The sequence below is a fragment of the Notothenia rossii genome (genome assembly GCF_949606895.1).
Source record: "Notothenia rossii genome assembly, chromosome: 6".
NCBI classification, from domain to species: Eukaryota; Metazoa; Chordata; class Actinopteri; order Perciformes; family Nototheniidae; genus Notothenia; species Notothenia rossii.
Window position 1 is genome coordinate 44,561,090 of NC_136909.1, and position 22,322 is coordinate 44,583,411.

Consider the following 22,322-nt stretch of genomic DNA (forward strand, 5'->3'; position numbering starts at 1 on the left):
TTGTATATATTTATTGTCAAAGCATTTAATGTATTTATTGCTATCGGGATGTTAAGAGCATTCCATGGAATATAACAAAAAGAGTTTCTGAAGTGAATTACCTACCCTACCTTCAGAGGTGGGACCAAGTCATTGTTTTGCAAGTCGCAAGTAAGTCTCAAGTCTTTGCGCTCAAGTCCCGACTCAAGTCTCAAGTCTTTGCGCTCAATTCCAAGTCAAGTCTCAAGTCAGGATGGGCAAGTTCAAGTCAAGTCCAAGTCCTAAACTTTGAAAAACCAAGTCTTAAACAAGTCCTTATGTGCTTTTCACCAAATGTAATGACATCCATCAACAGAATAATACTTAATAATTAAACTGCCCTTTATTAGTCACATTAATAATTTAATAATCAATTTTCTCTCTGCTGGTAAAGTAACGTGTTTTTTTCTATTTTAAGAGGGATCAGTAAGGTAAGGCTACCGTGACGGTTTGATTCAGAAGGAGTTTAATTTATAAGATCCCTGATGTTGAGGTAACCAGAATCTTTATTTCCACTGTGTACAACACGCTATAAGGGACCCACAATCTATCTTTATGCAAGGGATAATGTGCAGCGAGGCGGTCTGCATGGGGAAAAGAATACCTGAATCTAGATCCCTCTGCAGGTGGTACTTTAAGTATATTTTGATGCTAATACTTTTGTACTTTTACTTGAGTAACATTTTGAATGCAGGACTTTTTATTGTAACCGAGTATTCCCACACTCTGGTACTTTTACTCAAGTACAAGATCTGAACTTCTTCCACCTCTGACAATAAATCCTGAGTGGTTACCAAAAAAATAAACCCTGCTCTGAAGGTTATTTTCATTTTACAAATCCTGCACTCAGCTATGCTTTCTCCAATTTTATTGAAATGCAGCCATCTGCTGCTTCTTTTTTCGGTTTTTGCTAATTTCTTGACTTTTTCCGACGCACTTGCATTTAAATCCGGCTCCCCGTCTCCCCGTCGCTCTGTCTAGCTGGCATGTACAACTACACCTGCCGTCTTTGGAGCGTCTGCCCCCCACCCTTCTTTCACATAATGGTATGATCCTAGTGTGTCCTCGCATATGATTGGCCGCATGGTGGCCCAGCTAAATAAAGTCCCGCCCCTGCCTGCAAGGATTCTCAGCAAGAGTAGGAGCGGCTGAAGATTCTCCTCTCCTCGACGGGAGTCTGCTCTTCTAGCGGTATCTCGCGATCGACGTGTTGGAGACCTCTGAATTAAAGTATCAAGTCACCTCAAGTCAGAAGGCTCAAGTCCAAGTCAAGTCCCAAGTCATTGGTGTTCAAGTCCAAGTCGAGTCGCAGGTGTTTTGTGATTTTGTCAAGTCTAGTCCAAAGTCATTAAATTGGTGACTCGAGTCTGACTCGAGTCCAAGTCATGTGGCTCGAGTCCACACCTCGGCTTAATACCATCCAAACCATCGGAGGCCAAGCAAATCTTCAAACTGTAAGTGATACAAAGGAAGAAAACGAGTTAAAAACATGTCTGTTTAAGGCGTCTAGTGGCTTGGTAGATAAAAAAGGAAGGAAGCCACGACAATAACCAATCCCGTAATGTCAGGTTGCATTCATGCATTTGCATGAAGGTCTGGAGTTTGGTCCTGATGGGCTGTAGTAGTTTAGCTTCAGCAGACCTGAGGCGGCGGGTGGGCATGTGTTGTTGGATGAGGTCACTGAGGTACAGGGGGGCAAGGTTGTTGATGGCTTAGTAAGTGAGAAGTAATCATTTGAAGTCAATCCGGTGTTTGATGGGGAGCCAGTGGAGGTCCTGGAGGATAGGGGTGATGTGGTCGGAGCGTCGGGTGGAGGTGAGCATACGGGCAGCGGAGTTTTGGACATATTGCAGTTTATTGAGGATGTATGCATAGAGGATGCTGTTGCAGTAATCCAGACTGGATGTAATGGAGGCATGGATGACGTGAGGCAGGAAAGTGAGAGCGGGGTCGAGGATGATACCAATGAGGGACATCTTTTGCATTACATATGCCCAATTTATAATATGACAAGAAATAAATGATAGTTATTAATATAAGTATATACGTATGTTTCCTGAAATATGGTAGTTTTTTGGGATAATTATGATGACCAAATAATACACACAGTATGACTCTTAACATAAAATAACATGTAGAATTTACTCACAGGGGCCAGTCCAGGGCACTCGTACACTGTGAAGTCTCCGTCCTCGTTCTCCTCATCTGTCGATGCTCCTGAGTCGGGAATTTTCGGCTCATCCCTGTGTCTGCAAAGGTCAAACACAATCACACACACACTTAATATTTAGGGGGTAACAGATTGGAGTAGGCAGAGGGGGAGGGGGGGCATGTACAGTGCATCCGGAAAGTATTCATACCCCTTCACTTTTTCCACATTTTGTTATGTTACAGCCATATTTCAAAATTGATTAAATTCATTTGTCTTCTCAACATTCTACACACAATACCCCATAATCACAAAGTGACAAAAGTTTTTAAATAATTTTTGCAAATGAATTACAAATAAAACACCCAAATATCAAGTATTCACAACCTTTACTCAATACTTTGTTTAAGCACCTTTGGCAGCAATTACAGCCTCAAGTCTTCTTGAGTATGATGCTACACGCTTGGCACACCTACCTTTGGGCAGTTTCTCCCATTCTTCTTTGCAGATCGTCTCAAGCTCCATCAGCTTGGATGGGGAGTGTCGGCGCACAGCCATTTGCAGATCTCTCCAGAGATGTTCAATCGGGGTCAAGTCTGGGCTCTGGCTGAGGCACTCAAGGACATTCACAGACTTGTCCTGAAGCCACTCCTTTGTTATCTTGGCTGTGTGCTTAGGGTCGGTGTACTGTTGAAGGGTGAACCTTCGCTCCAGTCTGAGGTCCATAGCGCTCTGGAGCAGGTTTTCATCAAGGATCTCCCTGTACATTGCTGCATTCATCTTTCGCTTGATCCTGACCTCCCAGTTCCTGCCGCTGAAAAACATCCCCACAGCATGAGGCTGCCACCACCATGCTTCACTGTAGGGAGGTTGTTGGCCAGACGATGAGCGGTGCCTGGTTTCCTCCAGACATGATGCTTGGCATTCAGGCCAAATGTGGTTTCATCAAAACAGACAGTTTGCTTTATCATGGTCTGAGAGTCCTCTAGGTACTCCATGTGGGCTTTCATGTGCCTTTTGCTGAGGAGTGGCTTCTTTCTGGCCACTCTACCATAAAGGCCTGATTGGTGAAGTGCTGCACGGATGGTTGTCCTTCTGGAAGGTTCTCCAATCTCCACAGAGGAACACTGGAGCTCTGTCAGAGTGACCATCAGGTCCTTGGTCACCTCTCTGACTAAGGCCCTTCTCCCCGATGTTCAGTTTGGTTTGGGCAGCCAGCTCTAGGAAGAGCCCTGGTGGTTTCAAACATCTTCCATTTGCAAATGATGGAGACCACTGTGCTCGTTGGGACCTTCAATGCTGCAGACATGTTTCTGTACCCTTCCCCAGATCTGTACCTTGATGCAATCCTGTTTCTGAGGTCTACAGTCAATTCCTTGGACCTCATGGTTTGGTTTGTGCTCTGATATGCACTGTCAACAGTGGGACTTATATTATAGACAGGTGTGTTCCTTTCCAAGTCATGTTCAATCAATTGAATCACAGGTGGACTCCAGTCAAGTTATAGAAACATCTCAAGGATGATCAGTAGAAACGGGATGCACCTGAGCTCAATTTTCAGTGTCATAGCAAAGGGTGTGAATACTTATGTACATGTGATATTTCATTTGATTATTTTTAACACATTTGCAAACAATTCTTTAAAAACATTTGTACTTTGTCATTAAGGGGTATTATGTGTGGAATATTGAGAAACAAAATATATTTAATCCATTTTGAAATAAGGCTGTAGCATAACAAAATGGGAAAAAAGTTAAGGGGTATGAATACTTTCCGGATGCACTGTAACTCACTTCTCCATAGAGAGCATCTGCTGCTTCTGATGCTGGTAGTGGTACATCTGGGCACTGTGGGCCAGCTTCCTGTCGCCAGGCTGCAACACAAGGGTCAGAGATGGTCATCCACTTCCTGTCAACTGACCTTCACTTTACATGCTGTGACCGTGTTCTCAAACTGCAGGAAGGGCAGCCATGTTTCCTCTGAGGGTTCTAAACTTAAAAAACTGTCAGATAACGTTTTTAAAGGGTAACTTTTCCTTAGCGGCTACATAATCTGGACCTAAATCAGAATCCCTTGATTATTCCCGACAACAAATTAACATGAGTGAGAGTTGGACTGTGGAAATGAGTAAGTGCATTCTAAAAGAAGGTCATTGTCACAGTCAGAGACAATTACAAGCTCTTTATAATGAATATATACTGATGTGATAAGTGTGTGCGGGAAAGTGTACAGTGGGTTTCCAGAGCATTTCTTATTTGCATGGTAGTGTGGTGCCTTTCTCAAGGGCACCACGGCAGGTCCCAGGAGGTGAACAGGGACCTTTCCAAGTATCAGCCAACACTCCATATTTTAGGTCTGTTCTGGGACTGTTCCAGCGACCCTACGGCTCACAGACCAAGCCCCTACTGACTGAGCCACTGCCGGTCGTTTAACATCCAAAATAAGTTCAGTAGTTCCAGTTTAAACTAAGTTGACAGTAGTAATATTGATACAAGTAGACAATTGTCTATATAAAGATAGTAGGCAAGGATTGGTCAATATGTCAATATTATATCAATATCAGGATATAAGATGAAATATTTAAAATTAGATTTTGGGACTTTTGTAATATAGTAATATAGCACGTGTAGTCTTTTTCTGGTTCTTAAAGGCTGCATGACTGTAAAATGATATGTTTGAGTCTGTTGTAGCTGTTCTGTCAATGACCTTCCTCCACTTCATATCAATCAAACTATTTAGGTAGAAATACGATATTTCATCTCATCCAAATCGCCATGTGCTAATTAGCATTTAGAATAACAACATTGATTTCAAATTTGCCAAACATGTTTTTATTTGGAAATCTAATAAATGCTTTTTCATGTTAGCCCCCATCTTTCCAACAACTCAGTGGAGGTTTCTTCCCGTGTAACACTACCAACTTATACTACTCACAGAATTGTCGAAGGCCTGTGCTCTCATCAGTCTGTATGCAGGGTAGTCCGCCTTCTGAGTCAGACTCACTCCTTTCTGCATTCTGAAAACAAGTTTTCAAAAGTCACTCCCTGGCAGATGTATACGCATTTTTATTTAAATGTTGATATCTAATGTTAAAAAACATTTGTAATTGATTTGCATGCATGTCTTTGGATCTGGGATATTTTAACTGGCAGATGGACAGTTTAGATTTGTTCATAATAAAACCTCAATAAACTTAAATAACTATTTCCAAGACATGTTAGGAACAGGACATATGATTCACTAATTATAAGAGTAACAACCACCAACTGAGTTTTGGTTACAGAATGATTATAATATCATTACAAAACCTTTATTCCCTTTGATCAATTTGATAACTTTAGTTCCATGTGTATGGGCTTAGATTTGTTTCATAAATATTTGTGTGAACATAAAAATAATTTGTGTGTAAATATGTGATTTGTAAATGTAAACCATCCACATCCACAAATGCCTTTAAAAGATTTGCAAACTCACAAATAAATGTTCAAATGTAAAAGAGATCTGTAAATACGCTAAATATTTTCACAAATAAAAAAAAAGATCTGTGAATACTATAATTAATTTACAAATAAACAAAACTAATTTGTGAATATCTCTTTAAAGGCGACCTATCATGCAAAATGCACTTTTGTACGTCTTTTATACATGAATATGTGTCCCCGGTGTTCCAGGGAACTCACCAGAGTCAGAAAACACAACGCTCTCTATTTTCCTCCATACCCAAATCTCTTCAACGGATCTGATACAGACTGATCCAGATTTGAACACTTCTATGACGTCACAGAAGTGGCGCTACGGCTATTGGAACAACTCCACCAATCAGGAGGAGACAGCCACGGACATTGCCGTTCGAAAGCGCTGGAGACGCTGTAGTACTTATGCCAGGCCTGTAGATGGTGCTGTTCTCACAGAATCAGCCCATGCAAAGACAGTGTTAAATTGAGCGAAATGAGGAATGGTATTTTGAAAAATAAAAAGTATAAATGCCTTATATAGGTATGGTCCTACACTATATTATTCAAATATAGCATGATAGGTCCACTTTAACATTGACAACTTTCGATCAGGCATTTGTGAATCCATTTTGTATTTGTCAACCAAAAATGTGCTTGTGGATCTCAAATCTCTGCTTGTGGATCTCAAATCTCTGTCTTTTTACACACAGAGTTTTGAGACAAACTTTCCTCCGGTCTCGAACAAAATCTGCTCGTGTCACTCGGTTATTTTCGGAAACCACTTAATGGCCTGTTGATGATGACATTTCTGCATTTCAAGGTTTCAAAGTAAGAGTATGATGGCTTCCCTCTCGAGTTGACGCTCGCAGCGCCATGTCGAAGTGCGCATATTCTACGTATTTAATCAGACCTTTTCGATTATAAGGAGGACAAATATCATGCAGATAACCACCGAATCGCTGGAACTGTAGCTTTTCAGCGGTACCTATTGTGAGACTTTACCAGACGACTCACAGCAGCCAATAAGGCCGCTCAAAGCAGCTTGATTTTGCGTTACACTGTGTGGGATTTGGTTGTATCGTACGTTGAGTAAATGGGTTCACGCTTCATCCCCAAAAACCTGCAACAACGTTTTATGGATGCAGTGAAAATGATTGATTGGGCGGGAAACTCTCTCCTCTGAAGACATTGGTGAAAACGGTAATCTGCTCATATCTAAAAATTAACGATACAATGTCTTCCTTCTCAAGGAGAGGATCAGTTAGGGATAGGAAGAAACATCATCTTCCATGGCTGAATCTACAGTGCAGGAATCTAATGCAATCTAGAGACCAACTATTAAGGCAGAGCTTGAAATCCAGACTATCCACTGATAGACAGAAATTCACTCATGCTCGTAACAAGGTAACACAAACAATAAGACAGGCCAAAGCAAACTTTTTCATCAATATAATTGAAGGTGCGAAAGGTAACGGTAAAAAAGTTTGGAAAATCTTAAATAAACTATTAAGTAAACATAAGAAACAGGAAAATAATGTTCTAGAATAAAAAATCAATGATGCCCTGATAAAAGACCCTGCAGTGTTAGCCAGCTCTCTAAATGAGTATTTCTTAAATAGTGCTCTGGGGCCTCATTTATAACGCCGTGCGAAGGATTCACGTGGGAAGGTTGCTTACGTAGTAAAAAATAGGTACAGAACATTTCCGACATTTTCCGATTCACCAAACATTGCGTACCGGTGAGGAAAGTGCGTACAGCACTTCCTACGCCGGTTTCCCTTTATAAATCACAATCGACTCGAAATGCGGTGCAGCTTTTACGGGCTTCACGTAACGCCCATATTTGCCTATAAATAGACAAAGAAACTCCCATTAATTCATTCATTTTGACTGACTTTATGAAGAAGATCGCAGGAAATGGCGACAGAACAGCTAAAAAAGACATCTCAGACCGTGTCAGATTTTGGTTATTTTGGGGAGGTCGAGATAAATCATACAGATGTAGCGCTTCATTTCAGACAGTTTGAAACGCGAGGGCCGTGATTGGTACGTGATCTGCCCTCGCTCAAGGGAAAACCTCCAGCTTGACTTGAGACCGCCCCTGTGATAGATAAATGTAATTATAATGAAGCCAGCTGCAATGGATCATTGATCCACCAGGGGGTGCAATGGGGTTCCACACTGGAGCTCATGTGAAATAAAGTCAGATACAGTACGCTGGATGTACAGCGGAACTTTGTTAAGATCCATATGTCACGGATATCATACTCTGTGCGAAATAAGAGACACCATGTTGTTATTTAACAAAATAATGTTGTTTAGTCGAAAAAAACGAACGAGAGGAAATGCAGCCCGGCTCTCGATTTTTAATCCTAATTTAATTATCATCTTCACCACGATCATTTATGTTTATGTTCGACAAATTAACATGAAATCACTGACACATATGAATATACTGCATTCGACTTCATTAAAACGTTATTAACGTGCCTAAACTCAGTAATTCACTAAAAATATTTATATTTTAATGGAGCCTCGTCGGCAGATCAGGATCCCAAAGCGTAGCGGAGGGATCCTGATCTGCATGAAGGGTGTTATTTTCCATAAGGAACAAGTCGCTGCAAATTATCCCGCTTATTACATGGCCACATTCTCAACAAAGTAACGACATGACTCCCAATATTAATTTAAATGCTTTTATGGATTTAGAAAATGTTTCTATTGATTTAAAAAATAGTTGTATGTATTGATTTAAATTGACATGCATCCGCTAAGAAAAATAGTCCGTTGTTACCGTTTTTTAAATAGTCTGAATGAAACGGCAGCTCTCTCCTCCCTCCCCCCCTGATCTTTCTTCTCCAAAAGCTAAATTAACTGTAGGTTACTCTGAGTGACCATAGACTGTATGTGACAAGCTTACAGTTAGTGACGTAACAACACCATAAAAGCTGGTGGGTTGAAAGCAATACGGGAGGTAAAAATAACTAGAATAATTGTGATAACTGAACATGGTATTGCACATTTAGCTTTGAGTGTTACTGACCTGAGATGTTTTTATTACATGAATTAAGGTGACTGAGGCTTTGGGATGCAAACTCATCTGTATGAAAAAGGTGACAAGGATCCGAGCCCCCGGCTCCCCCACCCCACGGAATATCGGCTTTAAAATTAGGAATAACAGAGGATTTTAGCAGTCAGAACAACTAAAGCAGCAGTGTTAATAATAACAGAAACGCCAAAGAGTCACATCTAATAGAAATATATAAAAGCATTTATTTTAATTGTGTAGCAGTCAGTTTATAATTTTGGCAGCACTGTTGAGCATTTTGAAAATGTATTTTCATGCCTCTGTGCAAGGCTCTTTCTATCTTTATAGCCACATGGTGTAAAGTAACTAAGTTCATAAACTCAACAAGAGGCGCGTTCACACCAAGTACTTTTCCCACAAAGGTTCCTGAGAACTACGATTTAGTTGCGTTCACACCAAAAAGTCCCAGGAACTAAATTAGTTCTAGAGAACCTTTTTTACCCCCTTTTCAGTCCCTGCTAGAGAGCAGGGACTTTTGTGGGAGAAAAAGCTTCCTGTGTCTGATTGGCTGGGCGGAATGCAAACCACGCCCCGTCAAACTCCCCAAAACTTTTGTGAAGACGCTATTTTGTTATCCTCGCATTGCATTATTAGCATTAGCATTAGCCCAGCGCAGAAATGCAGAGAGACTAACTTATGACAACACAAAATAAAACATGGGAGCGGTGGAGATGAGGAGGTGTCGGCGTTCTGGCCGTTTACTCTGAAGGCTTCAATAGAAGCTGCTGGGAGTCCCAGCAGCTTCTACTGAAGCCAGTCCCTAACTCCGGGGACTTCCGGCCGGGGATTTTGGGCGGCAGTATACGCCGTGAAGTTGTTTGCGGCCTGCCAGTAAACCAGTGCTTCTACTTTTACTCTAGTACAAGACCTGAGTACTTCTACTTTTACTCTAGTACAATATCTGAGTACTTCTACTTTTACTCAAGTATAATATATATATATATTTATACCACCTCTGTTTATAGCCTATGAAAAAAACTATTAGAAATAGAAGGCTAAAGCTAACGTTAGCAGATAGTGACAATGTATGCTAGCTAGCTAGCTCAACGATTCCTTAAATAATATTGCCACAGAAAAACTTTTCAGTTCACATCACGCTCTGCCGCTCCGACAGGGAGCTCTGCTCTGAACACCTGAACGGCCCGTTCTAACAGCTGTTCAACAGCGGTCCAGTCTGTGCCACAGTGACTCCGGACGCACAGTTAATATTAACGAACGCACCCGTAGGTAATGTAGCTGCTAAAGCTAGACCATCATCTCGGAGCAGCAGAGCCTTATTATACATCCATGAGCAGAGCCGACAGGCAGGAGGACTCGAGCACACAGCTCGCACTAAAACAAGAACACCATGCGTGTCATGATGGCACATAACAGCTCACGGCCGCAGATTACTCCGGGTCCCAGACCCCCCCATACCCCAAAAATATTTTTATTGCAGATCTACATGAATCACACAAATGACCTATTTTGGATTCAAAACGGCGAATTTCGCCGAAAGTTGACAAGTTTGCATCACTGAACATAGACAGAGCACCACTGAAACATAACATCTGAAACGATGTAACAACATAATACACTTTTTGGGGATGCAGCTTGGACATTACAAAGCTCTCCCCGCCATCTGAGGTCTCACCTAGCCCTACTGTGGATACACACCCCGTTTTTGACCTGGAGGAAATCACAGAGGTTGAGGTAAAAAATATAATCTTAGGGTTAAGAGGTTCTAAGGCTAGGGTTGCAGATGATTTTGACACCAACTTTATAAAGACAAATATTGACGGTCTAATAAAACCAATTAGTATGCTAGTGAATCAATCTATCAGCACGAGGGAAGTGCCATCAGAAGGTGGCCACGGTGAAACCGATCTTTAAATCTGGGGATAAGGCAATGATGTCCAATTACAGACCAATCAGCATCCTCCCCTGTGTCTCTGAGATAGCTGAAAAATGGGTGTCAAAACTAATCACCAAACATTTAGACAAAGTTTCGCTCCACCCCACCCAATGCAGTTTGGTTTTCGTGCTCACCACTCCACTGAGACAGCTAACTGTGTCTTTGTCGAAAAGGTTACATCTATGTTGGACATGAGCTCATATGTAGGTGCTGTCTTCCTTGATCTCAGGAAGGCTTTTGACACTGTTGACTAGGGTTGTGCAATTAATCGTATTTTAATCGCGATTACGATTATGGCTTGCGACGATTATGAAAACAGCATAATTGACAAAATACGATAATTTTGCTGGGTGCGCTTTCGCCTCTCCCTAAAAGCCCACTCGGCCACGTGGGAGTAACATGTGTTGTGAGTGTTCAGCGCAAGCGAAGATGTCAGAACAAGAGCAGCAACTCGTTAAAAAGAAGGGTAAAACTATTTCCACTATTTGGAAGTACTTTGGCTTTCAGGAGTCCGACGTGGAGCAAAACAAAGTACAGTGCAGGATTTGTTACCAGATTGTGTTGGCACCACACGCTAACACAACCGATCTCTTTAATCATCTGAAATACAACCACAAAGTGCAATACGACCGGGCAATAATACAACAAAAAGCAGATGCCCGATCGACTTCATCCAGCACATCATCACAGTCATCGATTCAGGACGCATTTTGTACAGAGCAACGGCCTACGCGACGAGCTCGCAGAGACACAGAGATATTACAGGTGCCATTACATTTCACATCGCTAAAGATATGTGCCCAGTTAGCACTGTTAGCAACCAGGGCTTTAAGCAACTTGTCAACACGTCGGACAAGCGTTATGCGATGCCGTCTCTGTATTATTTCAGCAGGTCTGCGCTGCCTGCGCTATGTGACAAATGCCGTGGGGAAGTTGAGAGAGATGTGGCTTCAGCTGACTACTTTGCGATCACAACGGACCTATGGTCCAGCCCAGGGGTGCCCAACCAGTCGAACGATCGTGGGGAGATTCCCAGTCGATCGTGAATAATGAATAATCGTCAAAATAATCGTGATATCAATTATTGACCCAAATAATCGTGATTATGATTTTTGCCATAATCGCACAGCCCTACTGTTGACCACCAAGTGCTCCTTACAAAGCTGACTCATTTCAATTTTTCGGCAGTTTCAATACATTGGTTCAAGTCTTACTTATCAAACAGAAAACTGTGGGTTTTCGTCAACGGTGCCAAATCTCCCTACCTTGTGAACCCTGTTGGGTTACCACAAGGTTCCATTCTTGGACCGTTACTGTTTTCAGTGTACATTAATGACTTGCCTAATGTATGTCCTGATTTGAATGTACAAATGTATGCCGATGATGCGGTCATCTTTGTACATGGGAAAAACACTGAAATGATCTCATGCTGTCTCTCAAAGGCTTTGGACAAGGTTCAACACTGGCTGAACAACATTTGCTTAGAGTTAAACGTAAAAAAAACAGTTTGCATGATGTTCAGTAAACGACCAGTCGACATCGAAGGATCCAATGTGTTTTTAAACGGAGCAGAAATAGAACTAGTCTCCCACAGTCATATTGGACTCAAACTTGACTTTTAAGAAACATATTAAGAAAGTATCCAATACCATTAAATTCAACTTGCAACATTTTAAACAAATTAGGCCTTTCTTAACTGTCAAAGTCATACCTCCACTGTGTGATTCTATCCCACCTTGAATACTGTTTGACAAACTGGTCGTTTGCTTGTGCCACAAACCTGAAACCCATAGAACAGCTGTACAAGAGAGTTATCAAGAAAGCCTAATTCATACCACCACTGTACCATCCTTGATAAACACAGTTTCTTGAGTTTTGACAATTTTAAGTCTTTTAAAGATCCCATGTCATGGCCATTTCTACTGATCATAATTCAATTGTTGAGGTCTACCAAAATAGATTTATATTGTGCAATTTTCCAAACTCACATTGGTTTCTAATACAGCATCTCTGTATAGTATGTGATACACGCTCTGTCCTAAACGGTTTGTTGGAGCTCCTGCCCCCCCTCCCTATGACCCAATTGGCCGTCTGCGAGACGGTGAGACACAGCGAAACCCAGCCCGAACACACACACCCGCAGCCTGGCTGGGAGTTTGTTTGTGCGCTCACACACAAACTCCCAGCCTCGCCGCGTCCCGCCTTCTCAGGGAGGAGAAATTTACGGAGCTGCAGCTTAGAAAAGATTGAGTGTGTGTGTGTGAGGAAGTCCGCGGACGTAACGGCTCCACGGATTGGTCCATTCATTTGGGTATGGACACGTCACCATACCCAGGAAGAAAACAATGGAAAAAGAGAAATGTCCAACGAGGCGTTCTGGGGCAGCATAGACAGGTCTTCTCTGTGTTAGAGTTTTACTCGCTACAGGGTGTACTTTGAGGGTTTGTGACTCTGCAGACCGTTTACATGCAGAAAAAGCAACATAACACACAAGGGGACGGGTAATAACCGGAAAAGCATGACATGGGACCTTTAAAAGTATGTGCTTTATTTATAAATGTTTACATGGACGGCCCCCCCCCCCCCCCCCCCCCCCCTTAGGGGAATTAATCCACAAAAAACACACTGGACGCTGCACTAGGTCAGAAACCAGAGGAGACTGTGAAGTCCACCGCAGACGGACCACTTTCGGACAAAATGTCCTCTCCATTAAAGGCAGCTCATTGTGGAATAGCCTCCCAACTGAGATACGGGAAAGAGATGGTTGAGAAACGGGTAAACCACTAAATGCACTTTAACACAGGGGTATCTTCTCTTGCACTTTATGTATCGATGCTGCTTTGTTGTTTTGCCATGTCATAAATACTTGTGTATTCTGCTCTTGCTATTTTGCACTTTTCTTGCATTTCATGTAGTTGTATTTGCTATGTTTGTAAATGTCATTTTCTTAAATGTTTTATGTGAGGGACTGCGGATGTAAAGTAGCTCAAAGCTAAATCTGGCATATTTACGCTTGGCACATTTATTGTTCATTAATGTGCACTGTCCCTACCAAATAAACCATTACAATAAATAAATAATCAGAATAGAAAATATTGTTAACTACAATGTATTGCATAACCACCTGGATGCCTCAATTATAATATGACAATATTTGAATATAATCAAATTAGATGTAAAAAATCTAATCCTAAAAGGGAGTGACATGATATTTGAAGAGTCTGAAGCCGTATATTTGAAAGACAGGAATATATATATATATAAAAATACATCTTACCTGAGCCAACAGGCGCCTGCTGTGATGAGAGCCATCGAAGCCACCACCATGAAGACACTGCAGAGGACTGAGAGGACATACAGACACAGTGTGAGGGGAAATCTGTAGGCGTCAGAAGGAGACATGATTCTGACCCAAAGCCCTGGAACTGTGTTAGAAGCAGACTATAGAGCATGGGAGAGCTTCTGAAAAAAAAGGAGTCATTGTGTCTGATATGGCCCAGCAGGGACAGAGAAGCAGCATTGAGAGGAGAAATGGAGCGAGGCACAACTAAAGGACAGAAACACACCTCTTCTGTTCTGTAGCTCCATAATGAATTTGAGGTCAGTCCCGAGATATCACAGCATGGAGTGCTAACATTTTGCCAGACAAAGGAGGTATTTGACTAAGTCTGAGGACTTTAAGGCGCGCGCCTGTTCCCATGAAGATAGATGACGTATTCTTTCCATTTAAAAACGCAAAAAGTTTCACTCAAACTGACTTCAGATTGGTCAATGACTTCAGCTTCATGTTCCTCGGTGCAGGTGCCTTTTCTGCTATTTGACTTGCTTCTATTGCTGTTTGCTGATTTGCTGGTTTTGAGATTAAAATGCCAACCTACGCTGCCAACTACGCTGCATCACAGACATTGATGAAAGAGTGATTATTATTATTATTAGAGTAAGAACTAAAAGTACATGTATGGTAAATAAACGTGAGCAAAAAAATATACCAACTATCAGCATGTGAAGAGGATCCTGTGTTTTTAGGCATTATGTAGTTTACTTTTAAAGTATGGCTTGCAATTTATCCAACACAGATGTTCATGACATAAATATATACCTTTAATCACACCATGTCTTAATAGAGAATAACAACTGTGATATGGCCTGTTGTTTTATTTTCTTAATCAACCAACTTAATATACCGGGTAAAGTGCATTCCCTTCTGCGCTCACTGATGTTTGGTGAGTTAGTTAGGAACTCTCTGAGAGTATTCCCACATTATCTGTAAGTTATATTCTTGTTTAAATAGACTTCTCTGTTTCATTTATTCTACTCTGTATAATTGTTCTGTAGTTATTGTAGCTAAAACGGCGATTTCTGAGAGATTTTAAAATCTCAGATCTGCTCTAGTCCAGCAGCTGTAACTCAGGTCTCAGTGAGTCACGCCCCTCAAGTGTGCATTCCAAGAGGTTGGAAGACTCTGCTGATTGCGTGAAGTGCATAACGCTTCCCAGCCGAAAAACATTTTAAATAGCGCATTTCAAATCAGAATAACTGAGTGTGCATCCAGACTCGGTGAGGATACTATCGATACTGACTCAACAATCACTGTAAGTTATATTCTTGTTTAAATAGACTTCTCTGTTTCATTTATTCTACTCTGTATAATTGTTCTGTAGTTATTGTAGCTAAAACGGCGATTTCTGAGAGATTTTAAAATCTCAGATCTGCTCTAGTCCAGCAGCTGTAACTCAGGTCTCAGTGAGTCACGCCCCTCAAGTGTGCATTCCAAGAGGTTGGAAGACTCTGCTGATTGCGTGAAGTGCATAACGCTTCCCAGCCGAAAAACATTTTAAATAGCGCATTTCAAATCAGAATAACTGAGTGTGCATCCAGACTCGGTGAGGATACTATCGATACTGACTCAGCAATCACTGTAAGTTATATTCTTGTTTAAATAGACTTCTCTGTTTCATTTATTCTACTCTGTATAATTGTTCTGTAGTTATTGTAGCTAAAACGGCGATTTCTGAGAGATTTTAAAATCTCAGATCTGCTCTAGTCCAGCAGCTGTAACTCAGGTCTCAGTGAGTCACGCCCCTCAAGTGTGCATTCCAAGAGGTTGGAAGACTCTGCTGATTGCGTGAAGTGCATAACGCTTCCCAGCCGAAAAACATTTTAAATAGCGCATTTCAAATCAGAATAACTGAGTGTGCATCCAGACTCGGTGAGGATACTATCGATACTGACTCAGCAATCACTGTAAGTTATATTCTTGTTTAAATAGACTTCTCTGTTTCATTTATTCTACTCTGTATAATTGTTCTGTAGTTATTGTAGCTAAAACGGCGATTTCTGAGAGATTTTAAAATCTCAGATCTGCTCTAGTCCAGCAGCTGTAACTCAGGTCTCAGTGAGTCACGCCCCTCAAGTGTGCATTCCAAGAGGTTGGAAGACTCTGCTGATTGCGTGAAGTGCATAACGCTTCCCAGCCGAAAAACATTTTAAATAGCGCATTTCAAATCAGAATAACTGAGTGTGCATCCAGACTCGGTGAGGATACTATCGATACTGACTCAGCAATCACTGTAAGTTATATTCTTGTTTAAATAGACTTCTCTGTTTCATTTATTCTACTCTGTATAATTGTTCTGTAGTTATTGTAGCTAAAACGGCGATTTCTGAGAGATTTTAAAATCTCAGATCTGCTCTAGTCCAGCAGCTGTAACTCAGGTCTCAGTGAGTCACGCCCCTCAAGTGTGCATTCCAAGAGGTTGGAAGACTCTGCTGATTGCGTGAAGTGCATAACGCTTCCCAGCCGAAAAACATTTTAAATAGCGCATTTCAAATCAGAATAACTGAGTGTGCATCCAGACTCGGTGAGGATACTATCGATACTGACTCAGCAATCACTGTAAGTTATATTCTTGTTTAAATAGACTTCTCTGTTTCATTTATTCTACTCTGTATAATTGTTCTGTAGTTATTGTAGCTAAAACGGCGATTTCTGAGAGATTTTAAAATCTCAGATCTGCTCTAGTCCAGCAGCTGTAACTCAGGTCTCAGTGAGTCACGCCCCTCAAGTGTGCATTCCAAGAGGTTGGAAGACTCTGCTGATTGCGTGAAGTGCATAACGCTTCCCAGCCGAAAAACATTTTAAATAGCGCATTTCAAATCAGAATAACTGAGTGTGCATCCAGACTCGGTGAGGATACTATCGATACTGACTCAGCAATCACTGTAAGTTATATTCTTGTTTAAATAGACTTCTCTGTTTCATTTATTCTACTCTGTATAATTGTTCTGTAGTTATTGTAGCTAAAACGGCGATTTCTGAGAGATTTTAAAATCTCAGATCTGCTCTAGTCCAGCAGCTGTAACTCAGGTCTCAGTGAGTCACGCCCCTCAAGTGTGCATTCCAAGAGGTTGGAAGACTCTGCTGATTGCGTGAAGTGCATAACGCTTCCCAGCCGAAAAACATTTTAAATAGCGCATTTCAAATCAGAATAACTGAGTGTGCATCCAGACTCGGTGAGGATACTATCGATACTGACTCAGCAATCACTGTAAGTTATATTCTTGTTTAAATAGACTTCTCTGTTTCATTTATTCTACTCTGTATAATTGTTCTGTAGTTATTGTAGCTAAAACGGCGATTTCTGAGAGATTTTAAAATCTCAGATCTGCTCTAGTCCAGCAGCTGTAACTCAGGTCTCAGTGAGTCACGCCCCTCAAGTGTGCATTCCAAGAGGTTGGAAGACTCTGCTGATTGCGTGAAGTGCATAACGCTTCCCAGCCGAAAAACATTTTAAATAGCGCATTTCAAATCAGAATAACTGAGTGTGCATCCAGACTCGGTGAGGATACTATCGATACTGACTCAGCAATCACTGTAAGTTATATTCTTGTTTAAATAGACTTCTCTGTTTCATTTATTCTACTCTGTATAATTGTTCTGTAGTTATTGTAGCTAAAACGGCGATTTCTGAGAGATTTTAAAATCTCAGATCTGCTCAAGTCCACCAGCTGTAACTCAGGTCTCAGTGAGTCACGCCCCTCAAGTGTGCATTCCAAGAGGTAGGAAGACTCTGCTGTCGCCCATCAGCAGAAAATAGTTAACTAATTACAGCGGCGTGCCCCCAAAGCTGTGAGAACTGAGCAATCAGGTATCCATCTTAGGTTGCGTTTTCCTGGAGCGTCAGCTTCAGCGTCAGCCAGACGAAGACTGACAAAGACATTAAGAGTCCTGTGGGAGTCTAAGACTGACAAAGACATTAAGAGTCCTGTGGGAGTCTAAGACTGACAAAGACATTAAGAGTCCTGTGGGAGTCACGTGGGAGGCAAAGAGGAGGCAAATCCTACTCTGATTGCGCCAAGTATCGCTGGTGTTATTTAGTTTTATTCAATTCTCTTGGGTTCTCTAGCCCCTCATGCTATAATCATGTGTATTTTCTGCATTCCTGTTCATGTGTCTTCTCGCAATTATCACTGGCCCCGTGTTTCTCCTAATCGATTTCACCGGCCTGCTCTCGTCTATCCCACATGCTCCACTGAGATCCAACATCTCGTTTCAGGGGGCCTGTGGAACTGCCAGTCAGCTGTCCCTAAGGCTGACTTCATCTCTGGCTACGCTTCCCTGCAGTCTCTGGATTTCCTTGCTCTCACGGAGACCTGGATCACTCCATCCAACACATCCACCCCAGCAGCTCTCTCCACAGCATATTCCTTCTCCCATACACCCAGACCCTCTGGCAGAGGAGGTGGCACTGGTCTCCTGCTCTCTCCCAAATGGAGCTTTTCCCTCTTCAAGCTACCTAATTTCACTCCTTCTACCTTTGAATTCCATGCCGTCACAGTAACCCATCCTATACAATTAACCATTGTTGTTCTCTACCGTCCACCAGGCGCCTTGGGGGACTTCTTGGAGGAGTTAGATAATCTCCTCTCACACATCCCTGAAACTGGCCCTCCCGCTGTACTTCTCGGAGATTTCAACCTCCAGACAGGGAAGATATCTGAACTAACATCTCTGTTAACCACCTTTGCTTTCTCACTGTCTCCATCCCCACCAACTCATAAAGCTGGCAATGTCCTTGATCTCATATTCTCAAGGAACTGCTCTACTTCTAACCTCTCTGTAAACCCGCTCCACACATCCGATCACTTCTTCATTTCATTCTCTCTACCCCTTTCCAAACATAACAACCTAATCTCTTCTAACTCTGCTCCTGTCCGCCGTAACCTCCGTTCCCTCTCCCCCTCTACCTTTGCCTCATCGGTGCTCTCAGCCCTCCCTTCCTCTGACTCGTTCCAACTCCTGCCTCCAAACGCTGCTGCAAAAACTCTCCTCTCTACTCTCTCATCCTCTCTGGACTCTCTCTGTCCTCTCACATCGCGGCCGGCTCGTCAGTCCCCTCCTGCTCCCTGGCTAAATGACGCACTGCGTGCTAATAGAACCATCCTTCGGGCAGCAGAGCGGAAATGGTGGAAATCCAAACACCATGACGACCTCCTAACCTATCAGGCTCTCCTCTCCTCTTTCTCTGCTTCCATCTCTCAGGCAAAAAGCACTTTCTTTCAAGATAAGATCCAATCTTCCTATTCCAATCCCAAAAAACTATTTTCTATCTTCTCCACCCTCTTGGACCCTCCCAAAGCACCTCCCCCCTCCTCCCTTCTGTCAAGCGACTTTGTTAACCACTTTGAAAAAAAGGTTGATGATATTCGCTCTTCCTTTTCTGACTCACCTTTACTCACCGCTGGGTCACCAGACCCTCCCTTCACCCACACACTGACCTCCTTCTCCCCTCTCTCTCCAAGTGAGGTTCTTACCCTCGTTACCTCTGCCCGTCCTACCACCTGTTCTCTGGACCCTATCCCCTCAAACCTCCTTCAGACTATCGCTCCTGATATTCTACCATTTCTCACCCATTTCATCAACACTTCTCTAACTTCTGGTCACTTTCCAAACAGTCTCAAGGAGGCAAGAGTAAACCCTCTCCTTAAGAAACCCACTCTCAATCCGTCTGATGTTATTAACTACAGGCCCGTCTCTCTCCTCCCGTTCCTGTCTAAAACACTTGAACGCGCTGTCTTTAAACAACTCTCCTGTTATCTCCATCAGAACAACCTTCTGGATCCGCACCAGTCTGGTTTCAAGGCAGGTCACTCAACAGAAACTGCTCTCCTTGCTGTCTCTGATGAACTGCACACTGCTAAAGCAGCCTCCCTCTCCTCTGTCATCATCCTCCTGGACCTGTCTGCTGCATTCGACACAGTGAACCATCGGATCCTCCTTCGCACTCTCCAAGAACTTGGAGTTTCAGGCACTGCACTTTCCCTCCTCACCTCATACCTCAACGACCGCACCTACAGGGTTACTTGGAGAGGGTCCGAGTCCGACCCTTGTCAATTAACTACAGGGGTCCCTCAGGGCTCGGTTCTTGGTCCCCTCCTCTTCTCCCTGTACACAAACTCGCTCGGGTCTGTCGTTAGCCCGCATGGTTTTTCATACCACTGCTACGCTGACGACACCCAACTAATTCTGTCCTTTCCCCGCTCAGAGACCCAGGTCGTCGCACGCATCTCTGCTTGCCTAGCAGACATCTCTCGGTGGATGTCTGCTCATCACCTCAAGCTCAACCTTGACAAGACTGAACTGCTCTTCCTTCCGGGAAAAGATTGTCCCACTCTTGACCTAACAATCAACATCGGCACCTCTGTTGTTTCCCCGACTCAGACTGCAAGGAATCTGGGTGTGGTCCTAGATAACAAATTGTCCTTCACTGCAAACATCGCTGCTACAACCCGCTGCTGCAGATACACGCTTTACAACATCAGGAGGATACGTCCCCAGCTGACCCAGACATCAGCGCAGATTCTGGTCCAGGCTCTCGTCATCTCACGCCTAGACTACTGCAACTCCCTCCTGGCTGGTCTACCTGCATGTGCCATCCGACCTCTGCAGCTCATCCAGAATGCAGCGGCTCGTCTGGTCTTCAACCTTCCCAAATTCTCCCACACCACACCGCTCCTCCGCTCCCTTCACTGGCTTCCAGTAACTGCTAGAATCCACTTCAAGACACTGGTACTTGCGTACCATGCTGTGAATGGATCTGGCCCTTCCTACATCCAGGACATGGTTAAACCGTACACCCCAGCACGTGCACTCCGCTCTGCATCAGCCAAACAGCTCGCTGCACCCGCACTGCGAGGGGGACCCAAGTTCCCGTCAGCAAAAACACGTGGGTTTGCTATCCTGGCTCCAAAATGGTGGAATGAGCTCCCCATTGAAATCAGGACAGCAGATAGCTTACACATCTTCCGACGCAAACTGAAAACTCATCTCTTTAGACTCCACTTCGAGCGATAGAATTACTAACAAAGCACTTATATACTAATAAAGGGCTGGCTTTCTAAATGCCAGTTGAGTAGCACTTGAAATGTTTGGCTCTATGAAACCTGATGTACTTATATGATTCTGTTTTCTTAAAGGTTGTATCTTCCTGGTCGAATGCACTTATTGTAAGTCGCTTTGGATAAAAGCGTCAGCTAAATGCAATGTAATGTAATGTAATATCTGTGAATACAGGCCCTGGGCTTTGTTACTATACATCTGCATTGAGATCACATCGACTCAATGCAAATGCATAGTAGAGGGTGGTGTACCTTAATGAAAGTGTTTTTACAACCTCAAAGATACAGTGCAGTGAAGGCAACTTGTTGTCACAGTTAAGATGGATGTACACTATTGGGTTATGTGTGTTTTACTCTACCTTGTAACAACAACAGATGCCTTTTTGTTTTCTTTGTTACATCTTGTGGCTATTAGTTGTCCATGTGTTGTTGTCTGAGGGAAGCAGAAAGTTTGATATAGTGTATTTCTGGTATATTCATTTTAATGTCACCTTATATAGAATGTGTGTTAGACTTGGGATTTCTACATTGAGTGACTTCTGCCTAGCAGATACCAAGAAGAGGCCCCTAGGGTCTCTCTGTTAATTATCAATAGTCCTTGCAATCACACTTGCCAACCTTGAGACCTCAGAAATCGGGAGCATTTCAAAATCCAAAATGGGGGGGGGAGGTTGCTAGTGGATCGCCGGAGCTGTTAGATTAACATTAACATGCTTATATTGTAGTTCTAAGTGCAATGCCTTGCGGCCTGTAGCACCATCCTTGATGGAGCATATGTGTGGGCAGGAAAGGAGTGAGCAGAGAGTAGAGTAGTTGTCGATTTTTGTTCTATTTTCTGTGACAATCTGCCTCACCCTCTCAGACTTTCAGTTGCGCGCGCTACTAAAGAGACGTGTTACCATGGAAACCAAACAATGGTGTAGCTGTATTAAAGTCCGAGTGGAAACAGTCCTGAGTAAATCTGACTTTGTCAGAAATTGGGAGAAATGCGGGAGAAATATGACCCCGGGAGGAAACCGGGAGAGGGCAATGAAATCGGGAGTCTCCCACGAAAATCGGGAGGGTTGACAAGTATGCTTGCAATTAACAGGGGAATTCCCAGAGACATTTTCCTTAGATATAATGCAGTTAAATTCTTGTTAGCTTTTTTTTTTTTTTTCGTACATCAAAAAATGTAACAACAAACAACTAAACAAAACGTAAAGGGGGAGGGGGGGGTGGATGCAAGGATGACTTCCTAAGACAGCTGATTGTGACATACACAGGACATTACATACACAATACATTATACATTACAAAGGAGATGCCATATTGACAGGG

General features: G+C 42.7%; 1 protein-coding gene across 4 annotated transcripts in view; it reads right to left on the minus strand.

Moving 5' to 3' along the window:
* npdc1b (neural proliferation, differentiation and control, 1b) overlaps positions 1–22,322 on the minus strand; it is a 120,126-nt gene that overhangs the window by 31,159 nt on the left and 66,645 nt on the right. For 2 of the 4 annotated variants that reach the window (XM_079689548.1, XM_079689550.1), the window contains exons 5-8: positions 13,882–13,948; positions 5,102–5,183; positions 3,961–4,040; positions 2,168–2,297 (exon numbers count right to left, since the gene is read on the minus strand). In XM_079689548.1, the coding sequence (XP_079545674.1) occupies positions 2,168–2,297; positions 3,961–4,040; positions 5,102–5,183; positions 13,882–13,948 (359 nt within the window). The remainder of the gene's footprint in view (positions 1–2,167; positions 2,298–3,960; positions 4,041–5,101; positions 5,184–13,881; positions 13,949–22,322) is intronic. The other 2 variants (XM_079689549.1, XM_079689551.1) reach the window with 1 other exon arrangement.